The sequence below is a fragment of the Leguminivora glycinivorella genome, chromosome 8 (assembly GCF_023078275.1).
Source record: "Leguminivora glycinivorella isolate SPB_JAAS2020 chromosome 8, LegGlyc_1.1, whole genome shotgun sequence".
Lineage (NCBI taxonomy): Eukaryota > Metazoa > Arthropoda > Insecta > Lepidoptera > Tortricidae > Leguminivora > Leguminivora glycinivorella.
This window is the reverse complement of record NC_062978.1, coordinates 6,859,261-6,879,648: the sequence shown is the minus strand read 5'-3', so window position 1 is coordinate 6,879,648 and position 20,388 is coordinate 6,859,261. Positions and strand designations below refer to the sequence as shown.

The window sequence follows — 20,388 nt, the reverse complement described above, 5'->3', positions numbered from 1 at the left end:
ATGCATCAAAGGCTCGGTTCATCAGCTTAGTTATTATTAAAATTCCATACTTTAAATGTGGAAAATACATAAAAATAAAACACAATCTGATATACTCGTATCGTCACTACTTTGAAAAAATCTCGTATCTCACGCTGCTCCTCAAAGTTAAAACGCAGTAAGTCTATATGCATTCCATACATACTTACTACAATTTTCTTTTCATTGACAGACGAAGATACAAGTTTTTTTAAAAGTAGTGACGAATGTATTATCACAAACAACAAGACAATAATTACTGTTTAAGTAAAATAACTCTGAGCCATTCATTGGTGCAGTTACCACCAGTTACCTTAAGGGCCTATTTAGACGGTACGAGAAGTCGAGAACTCGTATACGAGTTTTATTACATTGCGGTATTTGATGGCTGTGCAAAATTGTATGTGACCTCAACATCCCGCAATGCAACCGAAATCGCACGCCGTCTAAATCAGGCCTAATTATTGAGTCGGTTGCAATATTTCGAGTAACGTTGAGAGCTCTTGCTTATTTCACCTTGTCACAATTAAATGAATTGAATGAATATCTACTGAGAAAATAGTGGACATTCCTATAAAAATAGAGTTTTACGGTAATCCTTCAAAAAATGGACTCTGAAAGAGGTATACTACGTTTTCGCGGCGTCCGCGCGTAATTGTGTAACATACAAGTACTTAGGTACAAAAATACATACCTATACCTACGCAAAGCCCACTTAAAAGGGTCTATCAGTGAAACCAATTTTTTTTCTGACATTAATCTTAATTGTACATATTATAGATAGATATTGACGACCGGTCTGGCCTAGCGCGTAGTGACCCTGCCTGCTGCGCCGCGGTCCCGGGTTCGAATCCCGGTAAGGGCATTTATTTGTGTGATGAGCACAGATATTTGTTCCTGAGTCATGGATGTTTTATATGTATATTATAAGTATTTGTATATTATATGTATCGTTGTCTGAGTACCCACAACACAAGCCTTGAGCTTACCGTGGGACTCGGTCAATCTGTGTAAGAATGTCCTGTAATATTTATTTATTTATTTATTTTACCTCTTTTAGCTCTTGAAAAATGTCAACCTACCACAACCCTATTATGAAAACAAACTGCGATATCGGGGTTGGTATCATGAGAATGAGAATTATTTGCTATGGGTAGATAAAGTACAGTATCACATGAACTTTCCGCGCAAAATAAACTTTATAGGTACTTAAACTTGATATTATTGATAATCTTGATATTATGTAAGTATTAGCTTTTGCCCGCGGCTTCGCTCGCGTTAACTTCGAAAGTTACAGAATGCTCCATACAAACTTCCACCCCCCACCCCATTTTAGAGAAGTTGGAGGTTAAATAGAAAAAGACCAAAAGTATCCTAAATGTCACTGTACTCTCCATCCTTTCAACTATCTCCACTTAAAAAATCACGTCAATTCGTCGCTCCGTGGCCGTGAAAGACGGACAAACAAACACACACACACTTTATAATTTATATTAGTATGGATTAAAGTATGGCTACCTACTGTACTCACCGCTTTGGGCCAAAGGCTACATCTAAGTGGGTATCCCTAACTAAGAAAATAAAATAATAGAACTTGCAAACGTGTTGTCTAACCGGAATCGAAAAAAAAAGTTACTAAAGAAAGACTTATTACTAGTTTGAAGAGAGCAGTAAATCATGTACCATAAATATCCATACGACTTTATTGCTTATACCAACTTATACGTTAAAGTTGTGGATATATATTTGTGACACTTTGTACGCATCCATATTTAATTACCAGAGGGCGGAATTGCTCATGGCAAAAATCAAACGTCAATAGAGTTGGAACGTTAAATTTTATCGACATTTTCAGCTATCGATAAAAACAGTCACCTTTTAAATTTCTGCCTTTATTTGACCTCTGATTAGCTATTCGACCATTTGATTTTATTAAAAGTAAATTGTATAACATTTGATTACCATTTTTGTCACTAGTCCTCTTGCAAAAACGTTTGAAAAAAAATGGTTAATCTAAAACGACAGTCAACAAATGGGAAGTATCCTCGTCTTACTTACGACGAAAACAACTCAATATACTGATAATTTCAGTTCAATCGATAGTCGAAATAGTTATTTGTTATATAAGGGGGCAAAGTTGTATTTTAACGCCGAGTGTGGAATTGAAAAACGAGCAAGTGAAAGGATTCTACAGTTGAACCACGAGCGAAGCAATATGTAGAATATGTGATGTATGTTCGAGAATAGAATCCTGAACTTGCGAGTTTTTTAACACACGAGAAGTAAAATACATTTGCACCCGAGTGTAACACAAAACTTTTCCCCTCACTATAGCGAGGAAACTACAACGCAAAAAATGCGTTTATCACTGCTTCCAGTAGTTCCACAGGTGGTAAATCATCTTTATTACTAGATTCACCTACTTTTATCAATTTTAAAGCAGTTAATTTGACTTTATTCAAGGTCAAATTACTTTACCCACTAGTGGATAAAATGCGTTTTTACCCGCTGGTATTAAAGGACAAAACACGTGCTTGCGAGCTAGTGAGGGAAAATTATTTCAACTAAGTATTTCAACTAAGTATAAAATATACATTACTGCATTCACAAATTGTAGACAACTACATAGGTAATACATATAAGTTTTAGAGATAAAATAATGGAGGATGAAACTGAAACAATGTTTTTTTAGAGATGAAACCGAAAAATTAATGGAGGATGAAACCAAGGAAAATATAAAAATGTTATTTGTTAACAGATGTATTTTAACGCCAAGTGTTTAACCATTTGACTGTAGCGAGGAAACTACAACGCAAAAAAGTTTATCAGCTTTAGTTATTTCTTACGTCAATTTTAAAGCAGTTAATTTAACTTTATTCAAGGTCAAATTACTTTACCCACTAGTGGATAAAACGTTTTTTGCTGGTATTAAAGGACAAAAATCCGATAGTGAAAAAAATGTTTAAAAAGGTCAAGCAAAGCAAATATTGGCACTAAAATTTATATTCTATTTTATTAATATTTTTTTAAGTGTTTTTATGGCTCGTCGATGATTCCGCCAACGTCAAGGTTTAGGGATGCACGCGTTTTATGAAGACAAGGCCGTGGCCGTAACTTTATTAAAATTAAAAAAAAATACTGATAATTAATTTCCCCTACGCATTCACCCTGAAACTAGACGAAGATCAGAAACTGTTATTGGAAATCAATATTTGAAATACGATCAGCAACCACTATTTAAAATTTTGGGTCTCTCATGAAACAGTGTTGTCTCGCAAATATTAACATAATGTTTTCATTTAGATACTATTTCGGTATATCTTCGCTACGCCATTGCCCATGAATGGTATGCATGACCAGCATGACACTATAAATACTTTTAAACATGGATGGTAATCAAATACACAAACGCTTACGATAATATCGTTATCGTATCTAACAGCTATCTCTCTCGCTCTTCCGTATTGGCGCGGCAGAGTCAGACTGCGTTTCGATCGGCGGCTTCTAGCGTCATCGATTGTCATTTCGGCTAAGCCGACAGACCCTCTAACAAAGAGTACAATTGTTACGCTCCGTATCGTATCGTAAGTAGTTATGTCTCTGTCTAGCGCTCTCCCGTATTTGTTCGAAAGAACCAGTTGTTGGGTAACGTTCGCCACGCAACTTGTAGGTACTCTTGGCTAGAGGCCTAAATATGAAGACGAGCTGAAGTGCCACATGAAGAGCAATTGCCCTGTTTTATCATAGTTACATGATGAGCTAAAAGCTAGTCCACCGACTTCTATTAGGTACTATTTATTCCAATGCGAAGCAGCAAACTTGAGAAACATAGCAGTCTTTTGATAGATTAAATTAAATGCGTTATCTTTACCAGAGCCTTTATATGGCTACAGTTGGCTCTGTTTAGGCGGCGATAATTACGACGTAGGTGTTTAAATACTAAACCACATATTGTTATTGACTCAGTTGCGCGGCGGCATTCGCGAACGAGAGACCAAAATGTATATTTTTTTGCTATTGGTATTTGGTGTTCTTTTAGCTTTTTGGAAATATAATACAATAAATAAGGGTTATTGGAAAAAACGAGGAGTGAACACTCAAATAGAGGGAACAACCTTTAAGTTTCTAATTGGCAATTGTTCTCTGTCAGAGCACTACAAGAAGATTTATGATGAACATCCCAACGAAGAAAACATTGGAATTTTTCAAGGATCGCGACCGGCCATTATTCTTAGAAATTTGGAAAACATGCAGTTTGTTTTGTCAGGAGACTTCCTAAACTTTTACTCCCGTGGGTTGACGACGAACCCGGAGGACACGCTGGCCGACAACGTGCTGTTCATGGAGGACTACGAGCGCTGGAAGCTGGTGCGCCAGAAGCTGTCGCCCGTCTTCACCAGCCTGCGCCTCAGGAACATGTTCTACATAGTGGAAAGGTGCGCCAGCGACTTCGCTAAACTGTTGGAAGAAAATGAAGAGTTCAGGCAAAAGCCTTTTAATGCTTGTTACACGTACACGACGTCCGCTCTCGGCGCTTCGGTGTTCGGCATCGACACGGCGGTCAACACCATGCACTCGCCCTTCCTGGATATGGCTTGGAAGTCGCTGGAGCCCACCTTCAGAGCTAACTTCAGGTTCTTTTTATCGAACACGTTTCCATTTTTGTTCAGGCTCTTTAAATTAAAAGCGTTTGCGGAGCACGAAGATTTCTTTATAAACGTCGTTAGAAAAATGTTGGCGAACCGACGTGTCGACACGAGAAAGCATTACGATTTCATAGATATTTGTTTGGAATTACAAAATGCGGGAACGATGCACGACCCGACCACGGGGTACAGCCTGGAGCCAACGGACGAGATCCTGGCCGCGCAGGCGTTCTTCTTCTTCATCGCCGGCGCCGACACGTCAGCGAACACGATGCACTTCACGTTACTAGAGCTGTCAAATAATGTCAAAATATTAAAGAAAGTGCACGAAGAAATCGACAAAGTTTTCGACGAATGCGGTGAAAGATTGACTCATACTGACCTTGAAAATTTGGGGTACTTAGATATGGTGCTGAGTGAGGCCATGAGGAAGTACCCGCCCGTGGGGCTGATGCAGAGGAGGTGCACCAACGACACGGTGCTGCCGGTGGGCAATGTGCCTATTGAGAAGGACAGTATAATGGTTGTGCCCATCTACGCTATACACAGAGACCCGAAATACTGGCCTAACCCGGAAGTATTCGATCCCGAGCGGTTTTCGCCCGAGAACGCGCCGAAGATCAAGAAGTATTCCTATATGCCTTTTGGAGAAGGTAGCAGAATATGCTTAGGTACGTAACCTTTGGTGTATTTAGGAATATACATATTCCAGTCTGGTTATACATGTATTTCTGTCTGGTCTGTCCCTCTACATGTCTGAACAATTATTTCAAAAGTCCAGACTCAAAGATTTAAACTTAGGTACATAAATAAAAAACTAACGCCTGTATTCCCAAATGGGATAAGCAGAGTAGAAACTGCTCAACATTTTTATATTAAAGGAAAAAATGGAAAAATTTCAGTGCCGGCAACTGAACGTTTTTTGTGTATTCCCAAAGCTACGGAAGCCACGGGATTCGCAAAGTTCAAGGTCTAGCGAGACAGACTATACATCTTGTAAGACCATAATCATCATCTCATGCGTTATCCGGCTAACGATTTTGCCACTGCTCAGGAGAAGTTTGTTTGTTGTTGCATTAAAAACTTTTATTCAAGTTCAAGGTCGAAAAGGATAAGACCATAATATTATTACTAAATCATCAGCCATTATGTATACCTAAACATTTAAAAGAATGTTTAGGTATATACATAATGGCTGCATTTAAAGACACCTTTAGAAGCTTCTTAACTTAAGGTTCTGTCTAACCAAAAATACTGTTACAAAGTGACCCGCAACAAGCTTTTGCAGACTTCTATATGCCCCTGTATTTCCAGGCGTCAGGTTCGGGCGGCAGCAGGTGAAGGCGGGGCTGGCGTGGCTGCTGCGCCGCTTCACGCTGGCGGAGCAGGTGTATGCGCCCGCGCACTTCGAGCCCAGCTTCTTCGCGCTGCGCGACCCCTATGCCACTTACGAACTCATCCCGAGATACCATGCGCAGAAGGCGTAGACAACAAACCTTCAAGATAACAAGTGACCTGCAACACAGAATATATAATAGTACAAAGAAGGCTCACTCCTTTGATGTTCACAAAATACCGCCATTCTAAATTCTTACCTACGTTAACAAACGGACCGCACGAGAGCAGCCGACATTGAATTCTATTGCGCCGCGCGAAGATCGGCACCACTGAATGGGTCCGTACGCGCGGCAGCCGGCATGTACTTGTAGCGCGGCTATAGAATCGCGGAGTGAGCCGCCCCTGCCTGCAACAAGTTCTGCAAACTGTCTATTACAAGTTACTGTATTTGTAGGCGTCAGCAGGTGAGCAGGTGTATGCGCCCGCGCACTTCGAGCCAGTTTCTTCGCGCTGTGCGACCCCGATGCCACTTACGAACTCATCCTAGATATCATACGCAGAAGGCGTAGACAATATCTTTTTTAGGGTTCCGTACCTCAAAAAGGAACAACGGAACCCTTATAGGATCACTTGTGCGTCTGTCACAGCCAATTTTCTCCGAAACTACTGGACCGATTGATTCGATTTTTTTTCTCAAAAATTTCATCATTGGATACTGCCAGCCCGATATTTTAGCAGTATATCCGACAATGGCTTGCTCCAGCCGCCTGCCTAAAGCCCTGCACCCTGTTCAGTGTAAGCAATGTTTTTGGATACTCGCTAGCTATTGCCGACAGCTTCGTCTGATATGAAATCAGAGGCAATAATTCAATTTATGTAATATGTTTTTACAGGGTGACCAAAATCTAAATTTCTAAATTTTGGGTGCATGACCGCGCGCACCAACTATAGCCAACGCTTCTACTGTCAGGGCAATATCAATACTTAATGAAGTGTCCACCAAAATAGATTTATTTACATGTACACTAACTGAATTCTACTAAGAAGTTACAAGCCGGCAATTGTTAGAAGCCGGCTTGCCTAATAAATAAAACTTAGTTAATTAAGTTCTTATTATAAGATTTGTGTTTTTTATGTACATATTACGTGTTGAAAAATAGGCTGTAGTCTGTAATTTTTTTTTCTTATGTACAATGTTATTGTAATAAATAAAATAAATAAATAAATAATAAACTCTTAAACACCGGTTGCACAAAATACTATAATCCCATACCAAGCACATCATATCAATTTTTATAAACATTTCAATTCTGCAATTAAGTAGAGATTAATTTCTTGTCATATGTAGAGCCTAATCCGTTAATTACTTGTCTTTAATCCTAGTTGAGCTTAGCCGCAAATCTCATCGATCATTGAAGATATCAAAGTGAGAAAATTGGGACGATAAGAATTTTATCTTTCTCGTCACAATTTTCCTCTTTTGATACCATTACCTAATATTTACCTGCAAGCATTTATAAGCAAGAGGACATAATTTTTTTAACACCAGTAAATAAACTTACATTAAAAAAAAAAACTGGCGGCTTGTCCGCCCTCTACTACCTATTATAGGCCCCGAGTCCAGGCCATAGGTCTCAGGTAAAAATCTGCTCCTGGGTGAATTTAATATATACATTATACATCATACTGAGCAACTTTAATATGGCATCAACCCTAGCCCCGTAGCCGAATGGCATTTCTGCGACGCGAAACGAAAACGAAACGCCGCGAAAGGTAGTCTGGCTCTGTCGCGCCAATACGCACGAGCGATAGAGATAGATATCTACGAGCGTTTCGTTTGTGAGCGTTTGTGCCATTCGGCTGCGTACCCAGAAATGTCATAAACATGCAAATTTCATAATACAAAATGATTTCCTTCAAACTTTTCGCCTAAAACCGCTTTATTTTTTTATTATTATAAATGGGCTTACTCTTGGCCACAGACTAGCCAAAGGCAAAGTCACGACGTTTTGATTTAGATACCTCTGCAAAGCTACCAAAATAAATAGTTGCCAACGTATATTGGCCTGACTCTAAGTACTATATCAACATATAAAGAGGTTTAAAAGCGCTTTCACCTCGCTAATATCTCGCTAAGTAGTAGCGTCTAACTACTTACAAATTTCATTATTTCATATGAAATAAATTAATTCTTCTGACTATAACTATCATTATTTTTGGAGACATCTTCATTGACACAAGTCATAACATAACTCCCATCTGTCACAACCCTCCCAGATCTCCCCTATATAGACAATACGCAAGTTATTGGCTGTGTTAACATTATAATTACCGTATAAATATTATCTAATCTAGTTAATCCGTTCTTCATCAGTGTAATCTGTTATACAATTTCATTGAATGGGCTAATGTCACAATTGCATCGTTTATTTATACTTAAGATATCATTTACCTGCTTTTTATTACACATCAAATTATCGCCAATGGGTTTTCCCATGTTATCGACCCATAAAACGTAGCATGAATGTGTTAAAGAAATGGGTAGGTATATGTGGTAAACAGAACACTTCGTATTTAAAAACAATGTTTGTATCGTTTAGATCAGATAATATAAACTAAAAATTGTGTCGCTTAACTTCAAAACTGGGTAAAGCCATTCTGCTATAAGGTTGATTATCTTTCAGATCATTTTTTTTTAATATATTCAACCTTAAAGCAGAATGGATTTAACCAGGTTTGAAGTTAACACAAGTTTTAGTTTATATTATCTGCCACTGGTTCAGTGGAATGAAAGATAGGAAAGGGCCGCAGTCCATCGCGTTGGTCCGACTAAACAAATCGCTTTCCGTCAAGATCTATGATTGCCTTAAAAGTCGGGAAAGAAGGGACCGAAAGGCCTGGAAATCTGTCGTCCGGAGTCATGTGATTCACGTAGAAGGTCACGTCCCTCAGCTTGAGAGCGAAGCAAGAAGAAGGAGGTACCATTGAACTAGCTTTTAAATGTTCCCTAGATATTCAAAGAGGTGGCAGCACTGAAAAATGTAGGAAACCCTAGTTTAGATGATAGGTCTATAGAGAGATGAAAATAATGAAAGCACAGTTCCTTGCTGCGATTATTTAATTCAGTCAAATCATGTAAACGTTAGACTATGCACATCCATAGATTTTCGACTAGATACAAATTCCTTTACAGTTTAGTCGACACTGTCGACGGTTACAAAAATAATTCTTTGCAGTAACAACGGTTGGAAAACTCCTGAGGTTCATGTTACTGTGTTAATTAAAATAGGCTAGTTTCCTAGTAGTCAAATAAGCTTTTTTTAAGAACTGTCAAAACGATTACTATGGAATTACTATGAAATACTGAGGAGTGACGTCACGGTCAATTCATTTACTTTATAATTTATATCTTTCTCTTTGACTTATTACCTAAATAGAAATTATGATTAAACATACCTACTGTCCATTTTTTCTTCTGTCGTGTCATTTTTTCGGTCGTGTTTTAATTTATCGCCACTCGTTTCGAACTTCCTTTTTTACGCACTTGTATCGTACGACGTTTTTCAGTACAGATGAGCCTATTTCAACCTAGCATATAATGCACTCGCACTAGTGCGTAAAAAACACCATCTGTACTGAAATATACATTACGATACAAGTGCGTAAAAAATGAAGTTCGAAACGAGTGGCGATAAATTAAAACACGACCGAAGGGAGTGTTTTAAATCGACACGAGTTACGAATTTCCTTTTCGCACGTGTATCGAACGACGTTTTTCAGTACAGATGGACCTCCGAAGTTTCGACCTGACATATAATGAACCACTTCTCGCACTAGTGCGTAAAAAAAACACCATCTGTACTGAAAAATATTTTAAGTATAGGAAACTAGCCTATTGTGTAATTCCCCAGCAAAGGTCCCACTTCTAAGCTTATTATAGAGACGCTTTGACTCGTTATTAGAATACAAAAACAATCAAATCTCATCCCTATTTAAAGCGACAAAGGAGGACCCTTGGCTAAACTTCGACACAATTATGTTCATTTGGTTCTTCGGCTATATTTAATGGATCAATTCTATTAACTTTTTAGACCGTTTCATTCACGAAGACGCGTCACGCGTCACGCGTCCTGATAAAATAATGTTATACTAATAACGGTTAGTGTTGGCAAATCTGCGCGTTAGCGTGAATGACTCGATCTTTCGAAGTACTTATTTGAATGCATGTTTAGTAAATCATGAATAAAGAGCTGGTTTTCATACTATGTGTAGACCAGTACCAAAAAAAATAGTACCTATGAACCTATACATTTATTTAGTTTATAAAAAGCATTTGATTAGCAAAACTATTCTCAAAACTCAATCAGGTCATATATACCACTATTCAAGATATAATTATTATGATTATAAATTATATTTCAACGCGTCGAAGAATATGCTTTCTTTTACCTATTTACAGAAAAAATATAACAGAGACAATATGTCTGAATGAAATTGCATGTAGGTACTTGTATTTGAAGTACCCACGTAAAAATAAACGAGTTTTGACCAGGGTTATATTTAGTTTGAAAAATATCCTTTTGTATGAAAAGAAGGGCGCCATCTAGCCGCGTTGTGTTTAACTTTTACATAAGTAGCCGCTTTACCACGAAACATCTACAGGTACGCGATGTTGCCTCATGTGGACACTTGGTGGCGCCACTGGTATCGGACTGAATATAAAATACTGAATAGATATTTCTTTGGTTGAAGTGTGTTGATCATGAACAGTTGTATTAAGAATATCTAGAGATTTTTGAAGGCGGATAGTATCAGTAGAGACTATAATGTGCATTACATTTTTTATACATTTAATATCTTTACACATGTTTACACATTCTTATCCAAAATAATATCGATCTGGCCTTTAGAATCGGCTACACGAAACTTTGTACTTGTTGCCTTAGGCCTCGACGTGACTAGAAAATTGTGGTTCATCCAAAATACCGCATGTTAAAAATCATGTAGGTATGTATATTTTAATTAGCATCTTAACATAATATGATATTCTTATAGCACGACTAGTGTAAGAGCTAAGTATAGATAAACATAGGAACATAATATAGTCTTAGAAGCAATACAACAACCAAATGTAGCACTGGAGATTAAACACCATGTGCATATAAAAATATGGGATCACCAAATTACTCCATATTTCAGATATATATACGCCTTGCAGTAGAAATAATGCAAATGACTACAGCGACCGTTTGACAGTTTTTATACGCTTGAGTAATTTACGAACGTTTGTCTGAACTGAATGATATGACTATCTCTTTCTCTCGTCCATAATGGCCCGACAGAGCCAGACTGCTTTTCGATTAATGTCGTCAACGATTGTCAATTCGGCTAGGCCAGCTGCTTACAATTTGTAACATTGCGGCACAAACTGATCAGGCAAACAGATTTGAACAATTATAATTTTATAATATTTTGTTATTGAACAATAATAAATTGTTTACTGACATTTTATTAGTGTCCGACCAAAACCGGAGTTTTTGAATGACTTAAAAGTCAGAACCAAGTTAAATATATTAGAGCTCCCATATTTTTAACGTCTGACTAGATAAATAGACTAGCAATTAATTGTACAGTCAACCAACGGGAACCGTAAGCCACTGTAGAACCACAGTATAATAAAGAGTATGGCCACTCCCGCTCCTGCTGAAAGCGCCGACCACCCCCTCTCGGTTACCTCACAGTTACCGCCTGTCAAAAACGCGAACAGTCAACCTGTCATATCTTACTCATACAAGCATGGTACGCGTTCACCTACACGAACTTAGAATGTGTGCTAGGTACGCGCCTCTTTCATATATTTGATCGCCAGTGTCCGAGATGTGGTAGAACTATGTCATGGTGACGTTATAAATCAGATTGTAAGAAATCTCTTACTGCTTGTCATTTTGACATGGTTGTAGAGTGGACTAGGGTTCCAATTGGTTGACTCGTTGACTGTACTTATTAAAGGCTCGGAACTGGTTTGAAAAAAGAACAATATCGATCTTACTTGAACTTCTATAAGGACAGGAACATTTAAAGTATAATCTACCTTATTACATCTGAATAAAATAAATAGTAAATGTGTCAAACTGGACATCTCCCAAAAATCGGTTTAAAACATAGAGGAATAAGTAAGGGAAGAGTTGTAACTCCATACGTCAGTAAATGCGAATTATTTGTATAGGCATAGTTATAGTGACATCTAGCGACAATCACGCGTCAATTATCAGTACTGCTACTTGTCAATAGATGTCGCGACGAACGAAGAGTCTAATGCTCACCAATTTTTAGCTAATATTACAATAGTATTAATCAGTATTCTGTTTTCAATTCCTTCTGCTTGTAATATAAGTTGTAAACTGTTCTAATATTAATTTTTTGGCAGATGAGACACTGTTGACACCTAGTGTTAGCGTAGTTCGGAACGTCCCCGAGCTGACAGCTCGGCAGTGGGTGGACGAGAAGTCAAGATGGCTACCGCCCTGGATCGTAGCAGCGTCGGTCTAAGTGCTGTCATACATTTTACGTGGAAATAAATTAATAATTCAAGACTCAGTGCGTTTTACTGTTAATAATTCAGAAGTGCGATCTCTGAATTTCATGCCTACGTAGTATTTCGGTCAAATTAGTTAATAATCGAACTGTTTGAAGAAGCGTCATTTGCGCGCGAAATGGGCGCGTACGCACTTTGGTAAAATAATGGTAAAATGCATTAAGTTTTGAGTCGCGAAGTGTTTAAATGGTTTGTTGAAAAGTTATTCAATAAATGTATGATATTTTCATAACGAAAAAGTACGCAAGTACAACAAAATTGTCGCCTGGCGACTGCGGTAAGTTACGAGCATGAGTCGAGGCAATAACACTCGATTACGAATGTGTTACACTGGTTGGATGTGGCTATTACCATCCCTGAATACAGAACAGAAATGATGACTTCAACTCCATGGCATACCGGTGTTTGATGATGGTACAAATATGAATGCCTTGGGACAAAATGATGTGAAACAAAATATCTGGATGTAATAATCAACATGACTGAGATCCCGTCCCAGCCTGATGTTGGCTTACAAGGTAACAAAGTGAACTGCTTATGGATAACAAAGCAGGTACTACTCTAAGATATTATGTTTTATACATGTTTAGAAATAATAAATATAAAATGTGTACAGTGAACTCGGTGAACATTCACCTAAAATGCGCAAAGTGTGATATTTCATTAATTATGGGTTGCACATGGTTTAGTTTGTGCTGTTGGGAAATTATACAATTGATCATAATAAAATTGTGTTACACAATAATTATTGCAAGTCAAGGAGCAAGGGTTTATGGTTTCAAGTCTAAGAATAAGTATTCTTAGTAAGTGTACAATATATGAAATTGGTATCTTGAAGATGAGACTATCTTGATGACTGTGATGTGTATTGAAGACTGATTTCAATATTGAATAATGATTATGATGTGTTCAGTAAAGTTTTAGTAACCACTGAGGTAAGGTAATGTGAATGTGAGTGTAATATTGCTGAAGGTTTACCGGAGCCATATTAGACAAGTTAGCTTCTCGCCTATCAGCGGAGGAAGTTATAGCATGATATTTAAGTCATTTAAAATTACATTTAGTAAATACTTTCAATTAAAAAAAAAATGTATGATGTTAAAAATAAAAGTGGTTGGCACTTGATAGTACCTAATGCGGTACAGTAATGTTGCCGATGACAACAGTATTGGTGACTACCCGAGACTACAACAAAAATTCAATGGTCATTTTATTATGATCCCATTTAAGTTTAATTGATTGATGATTAATTATTCAGCTTAGTTCCTCTTAGTGAAAGGAGTGATTTTATTATTACATTGTCATTTATTGACTGGCATGAAGGAAATGTTGTACTTTGCTGAAAGTATAGTAAGTCTGTTGGTGTGATTTTGAATATTGTTACTATTTCTTACTGTTTGAATGTTTTGAGATGTGTGTCTGTGTACTCTGTGTGTGTGCTCACATTATGTTTACAGATATTACTTATGGTGTAATATTGACCTGTTTAACAAATACAAGTATAAGTTCAGCAATGGCTGTGGAATTGTGGATTCCGCAAGAGGAATCATGAGAAAACTGACCGCTACCTGTTGAACAGTTGTGGGAATGTGAACACATCTCAAATTAGTCTTAAAGCAAAAGGTATGATGAGGTGTGCCTATAAGAAGTATTTATGCAGAATATCAACAAAGTACACATGTAAAGTATGGGTATTTATTGTTATCAAAGTATTGTTTTGTGTTGTGAGCATGTCTGTGTTTAAATGTTCACAGATAGCAATTGTGGTGGAATGTTGGCCTGCAAAATGCAAAATGTGATACTAATAATTGCTGCTTGGTTCACAAGAGCAGTAGTGTGGATTTACTAAGCATTTTGTAGTCAAGTGTTTGCAACACATGTGGACAGTTTTACCAGCAGAAAATAATAGTGATGAGGGTGTATCCCTGCACAATTAATACAGTATACTGATTTACTGTTATCAAAGTACTACTTGTCTTTCTGTGTGTGTTTTTACATTATGTTCACAGATAGTAAATGTGATAGAATATTGGTCTGCGCAATGTGAAATGTGACAGTACTAGTCACTGCTTGTTGCTGCTTGTTTCACAAGAATGGATTAAGGGTTACATTGATAACCTTGTGGTCAAGTGTTTGTAACACATGATCAATGAATGGCTAGTACAAAATAATAGCAAAAGGGGTTTATTCATGCACAATGGATATGGTATGGTGATTTAATGTTATCAAAGTTGTTGTATTAGTGTATGTTTACATTATGTTCTTTGATCATTGTGAAAGTGGAATGAAGGCCTGAACAATGCAAAATGTGACTCTAATAGTTACTGCTTGCTTCACAAGATAGAAACAGAGGATGAATTGATCATAATTATTATGGCCAAGTGTTTATAACACATGTTCAACTTACAAAAAAACGTATAAGAGTTTTATTCATGCAAAATGAGTATGGTATGGTGATTACTGTTATCAAAGTATTATTTGTCTCTGTGTGTGTTCTTACATTGTGTTCACAGATAGTATTTGTGATGGAAAATTGGCACATAAACTAAAGCAAGCATGGTGTTAGCTGGTGAGGCTGTTGTGTAAAGTTCATACAAGATAAAAATAAATATGCTTGTTGAAAGACTGTAAACGTATTTCAAGTGGGAAATAATGGTGAGACGGATACTTAAGGTTGTTGTTGCCCATTGCAATTTAATCAAGTGAGTGTGCAGTAGTCTGATTTTGACAAAATTATTAATCATGGTGATCTTTATACAAAAGGTTAACTAAGTGTTGGGTCCTTTACTGGACCAATGGTATGATATGATTGATTTAATTATGCTGCACAAGCTGCTAAACTGCACAAGTAATAATTTGCCACTGTAGGCGGTACTGTATAATTTCTATTTCCCAATTAAATGTTGGAGTAAGTTATATATTGTTAAGTGCTCTAACACTGTTGGTGGCTTGATTTTATGAATAACATCTGGTATGAGTACCTAAAGGAATTAATGTCCAACTGAAACTGAGTAAACATGGATAATTTGAAGTCTGAGGTTCTGGATTTTGGAATCTTTTCAAAGCTGAGTAAAATATCAGTGTAATGGAACACGGTAGTATTATATGAAACAACATAAAGCCAATGGTGCTACATTGTGTGGAACAATTTACTGCTTTTAGTATGGTTTCAGAGGAAACATATGCAAGTATGTGTTCGGTTTGGAGTATTGCTGGCATTGCTGCTAGTGAGAAATGCTGACATGGCTGATGCGCGACAAGGCATGGTCGCGGTTGCCAATGAGAAGTACTGAACAGTAAGCTGTCAGCGTGAGACTCCCAAGAGGATGAAGTAAGTTGTTTTCACACGCCTCTGGGCGGTGATGCCTGTAGTCACGACGCTTGTTGCGGTGACATGTGTTTTCACACGCCTCTGGCGGTGATGTCTGTAGTCACGACGCTTGTTGCGGTGACATGTGTTTTCACACGCCTCTGGGCGGTGATGCCTGTAGTCACGACGCTTGTTGCGGTGACATGTGTTTTCACACGCCTCTGGCGGTGATGTCTGTAGTCACGACGCTTGTTGCGGTGACATGTGTTTTCACACGCCTCTGGGCGGAGATGGCTGTAGTCACGACGCTTGTTGCGGTGACATGTGTTTTCACACGCCTCTGGCGGTGATGTCTGTAGTCACGATGCTTGTTGCGGTGACATGTGTTTTCACACGCCTCTGGCGGTGATGTCTGTAGTCACGACGCTTGTTGCGGTGACATGTGTTTTCACACGCCTCTGGCGGTGATGTCTGTAGTCACGACGCTTGTTGCGGTGACATGTGTTTTCACACGCCTCTGGCGGTGATGTCTGTAGTCACGACGCTTGTTGCGGTGACATGTGTTTTCACACGCCTCTGGCGGTGATGTCTGTAGTCACGACGCTTGTTGCGGTGACATGTGTTTTCACACGCCTCTGGCGGTGATGTCTGTAGTCACGACGCTTGTTGCGGTGACATGTGTTTTCACACGCCTCTGGCGGTGATGTCTGTAGTCACGACGCTTGTAGCGGTGACATGTGTTTTCACACGCCTGTGTGCGGTGATGTCTGTCTGTAGTCACGACGCTTGTAGCGGTGACATGTGTTTTCACACGCCTGTGTGCGGTGATGTCTGTAGTCACGACGCTTGTAGCGGTGACATGTGTTTTCACACGCCTGTGTGCGGTGATGTCTGTCTGTAGTCACGACGCTTGTAGCGGTGATATGTGTTTTCACACGCCTGTGTGCGGTGTTGCCTGTAGTCACTAGGTTTTTTTTTTAATAATAATAATAATAATAAAATCATTTATTGTAAAAACCTACATACAGCGCCTTAAAACCAAATTACTTACTTTCTAAACACTTAAAACTATATACTAAATAACAACAAAAGAGAAGATGCATCAGTTACACAACAAAAAGAGGAGTATTGAAGTTAAAAACATTGGTGCTGGCGCTGGTGTAGTCGCTACAAAGGGACGCCACTCAGCATATGCTCTGGTATAAGTACCACAGCGCTGGTCTTCCGTCGCGCCCCGGGCTGAGGGGTAGCTTTATGAACTATTACCTAAGGTAATGACAAGCATATAACATTGCTCAAGAAAACAGATCTATACAGACACAGTTGAAAATATGCATACACAATCATTCAGACATATACAAATAGCAAATTAGTTAAAAGATTCCGATAGTGAGTACCTATGTATACTTATGTTTATATATTAATAGAATAAATAAATAATAGTTTTGCACATCCAATATAGCTAAAATCATTTATTTAATACAGATAGGAATATAGATAAGAAAGAAACAGGCTATACGAGTACAATAAATAAATAAATAAATATAAGTGTAGTAAGTCATATTAATATCCCAACAAGATTTCAGTAATCCACGTTACGTAACGGACACGGCATCTGCAGATTAAAAAGATAAGTTTCTCGCGGTGACGCCTGTTTCATTAACGCCTGTGTGTGGTGTTGCCTGTAGTCACTACGCTTCTCGCGGTGACGCCTGTTTCATTAACGCCTGTGTGTGGTGTTGCCTGTAGTCACCAAGCTTCTCGCGGTGACGCCTGTTCCATTAACGCCTGTGTGCGGTGTTGCCTGTAGTCACTACGCTTCTCGCGGTGACGCCTGTTTCATCAACGCCTGTGTGTGGTGTTGCCCGTAGTCACTAGGCTTCTCGCGGTGACGCCTGTTTCATTAACGCCTGTGTGTGGTGTTGCCTGTAGTCACTACGCTTCTCGCAGTGACGCCTGTTCCATTAACGCCTGTGTGTGGTGTTGCCTGTAGTCACTACGCTTCTCGCGGTGACGCCTGTTCCATTAACGCCTGTGTGCGGTGTTGTCTGTAGTCACTACGCTTTTCGCGGTGAAGCCTGTTCTATTAACGCTTGTGTGCGGTGTTGCCTGTAGTCACTACGCTTCTCGCGGTGACGCCTGTTTCATGAACGCCTGGTGCGGTATTGTCTGTAGTCACTACGCTTTTTGCGGTGATGCTTGTTTCCAAGACGCCTTCGGGTCGTCAATCATGACTTGTCTGTAGTCACGACGCTTCTTGCGGTGACGTCTATTTTCAGGACGCCATGTGTGGCGTTACCTCCCATGATGCTTTGGGCGGAGAAGTTCTGTACCTACTGTGTATGCCAGACTGAGAGAAGTGGATAACGTCATTCTCTGCAGTCTCTGCACTCGTGACGAAGTCGCAAGATACGGCTGCTATTGCGCGGTGGCGGTGACTGTGAACTCGATGGAGTTTGCGGCATGGGCCTGAGATGAACATTGAGGATAGTCGGTAACACGTATGGTGCTGGTAAGGCAGAACACAACATTAATTACGAGTAAAGTTTAGATGTACCCTAGTTATGTTTGAGGGTCAATGACTACTTTAACTTTGGTCAATACAAAATTGGTATTGAGACAAGACAACAGACTACTATGATCTGTTTGTGTAATGTTCTGTAGCCCGTTGATAAAATGTAAATTGTAATAATGTTTCACAGTTCAGGTTGGACTATGAAATGCACGGTTATTCTGAAATCATATTGTTCGTTGTGATAAAACGGAACACGTGTAACATTAATAATATGAATTACAGAATTGGAGAGACTATAATGGCTGGTTAATATCTATGCTTCGGATTGGAGGCGGCCGTAGACGTGGAGTTAGGCGCTTGGTGTACAGCCGAGGCCCACCGAGCCGAGCGAGTGTCTTGTGCTGACCCTGCGTGGAGCACGCATCTTTGGATTGGAGGCTGCCGTAGACGTGGAGCTAGGCGCTTGGTGTACAGCCGAGGCCCACCGAGCCGAGCGAGTGTCTTGTGCTGACCCTGCGTGAAGCACGCATCTTCTACATCACTGACGTCAGACGTGAGCCCGTTCCATGTTTTTGTTATAACAGCGTGGTGCATATGCACCTATAACTTTTCTGGTCTGAAGGTCATGCAAGTCATGCATCATAATTTTTATGATTGAATTAATTTCAAGTAGTTCTTAAATATAATTTTCGACGTTGGATAATTGAAGGTCTGTTGAGCCTTGATTGAAAATATCTTATAAGTTTTCTCGTTTAGCTATGGAAACAGTAGAAGTGACTTGTGGGTGTATTTTCTTATACTGATAGAATAGAAATGTAGAATGTATCTATTCTCACGAAAACAATAATTTGGTGAGAGACTTACTAGTGTCCTGAACGGATCTGGGTTTGGTATTCTGGAAGGATGATGAAAAGCCTCTTGAAACAATGGCTTGCATTCGGGCAAAGCATTCACATGAATTTGGTTGTTTCGCAGAGTTAGCGGACTAGTGGGCTAACTGCCACTGGTGAGCTGAGCTGCGAAGTGCGTGGTGGACTGGTGGTGAAGTTCAGTGGCCCACGCGTGGGAGATTTCCTTTGTGGGCAAAGGATAAGGTCGAATGGCCGATCTGTTAGCGTAGTTCGGAACGTCCCCGAGCTGACAGCTCGGCAGTGGGTGGACGAGAAGTCAAGATGGCTACCGCCCTGGATCGTAGCAGCGTCGGTCTAAGTGCTGTCATACATTTTACGTGGAAATAAATTAATAATTCAAGACTCAGTGCGTTTTACTGTTAATACTAGTATCGAGTAGTGGTACTGATAATTCACGCTATTTGACGCGTGATTGTCGCTAGATGTTACTATAACTATGCCTATACAAATAACTCGCATTTACTGATGTATGGAGTTACAACTCTTCCCATACTTATTCCTCTATGGCTTAAAAGTAACAGTTTCACGAACGATACTTATACCGGGTGTCCGGTAATTAATGGACAACCTTTTAACCACCAAGAGGGCACCTTATACTGGTCCAGAAAATCGACTTTAAGGTTTAGTAAAGGTCGCCTGGTTTTCGAGATTTTCACACTTTTTAAAATTAAAGGTAGTATTGAAATTTTAAAAATTGTGAAAATCTCGAAAACCAGGCGACTTTTACTAAACCTTAATGTCGATTTTCTCGACCAGTATAAGGTGCCCTCTTAGTGGTTAAAAGGTCTGTCGCCTGGTTTTCGAGATATTTACACTTTTAAAAATTTTAATACTACCTAAAATTTTAAAACCTTAATGTCGATTTTCTGGACCAGTATAAGGTGCCCTCTTGGTGGATAAAAGGTTGTTCATTAATTACCGGGCACCCTGTATATGTTTTCGTACATTTTAACGGTGTTCAAATATAACTCGTTTCTGAGCATTAATTGTACTTAAAGATATCCGTTTCATTAATTACAAAGTCAATTTGTTTGCCTAACTATCTGGAATGATAT

The 20,388-nt window shown here is 39.0% G+C and overlaps 2 protein-coding genes across 3 annotated transcripts in view; both read left to right on the top strand.

The window, feature by feature from the left end:
- The window catches only part of LOC125228570 (phosphatidylcholine:ceramide cholinephosphotransferase 2-like), a 168,946-nt gene that overhangs the window by 78,299 nt on the left and 70,259 nt on the right, over window positions 1–20,388 (top strand). The window lies entirely within an intron of this gene.
- LOC125228569 (probable cytochrome P450 6a21) lies at window positions 3,996–6,744 on the top strand. 2 transcript variants are annotated; one of them, XM_048133184.1, is made up of 3 exons: window positions 4,004–4,019; window positions 4,169–5,335; window positions 5,979–6,744. In XM_048133184.1, the coding sequence occupies exons 2-3, from the start codon at window positions 4,267–4,269 to the stop codon at window positions 6,149–6,151; spliced, it is 1,242 nt and encodes a 413-aa protein (XP_047989141.1). In that variant the 5' UTR covers window positions 4,004–4,019; window positions 4,169–4,266; the 3' UTR covers window positions 6,152–6,744. The 2 variants fall into 2 exon arrangements, with proteins under 2 accessions (XP_047989140.1, XP_047989141.1); XM_048133183.1 differs by having other exon boundaries at window positions 3,996–5,335.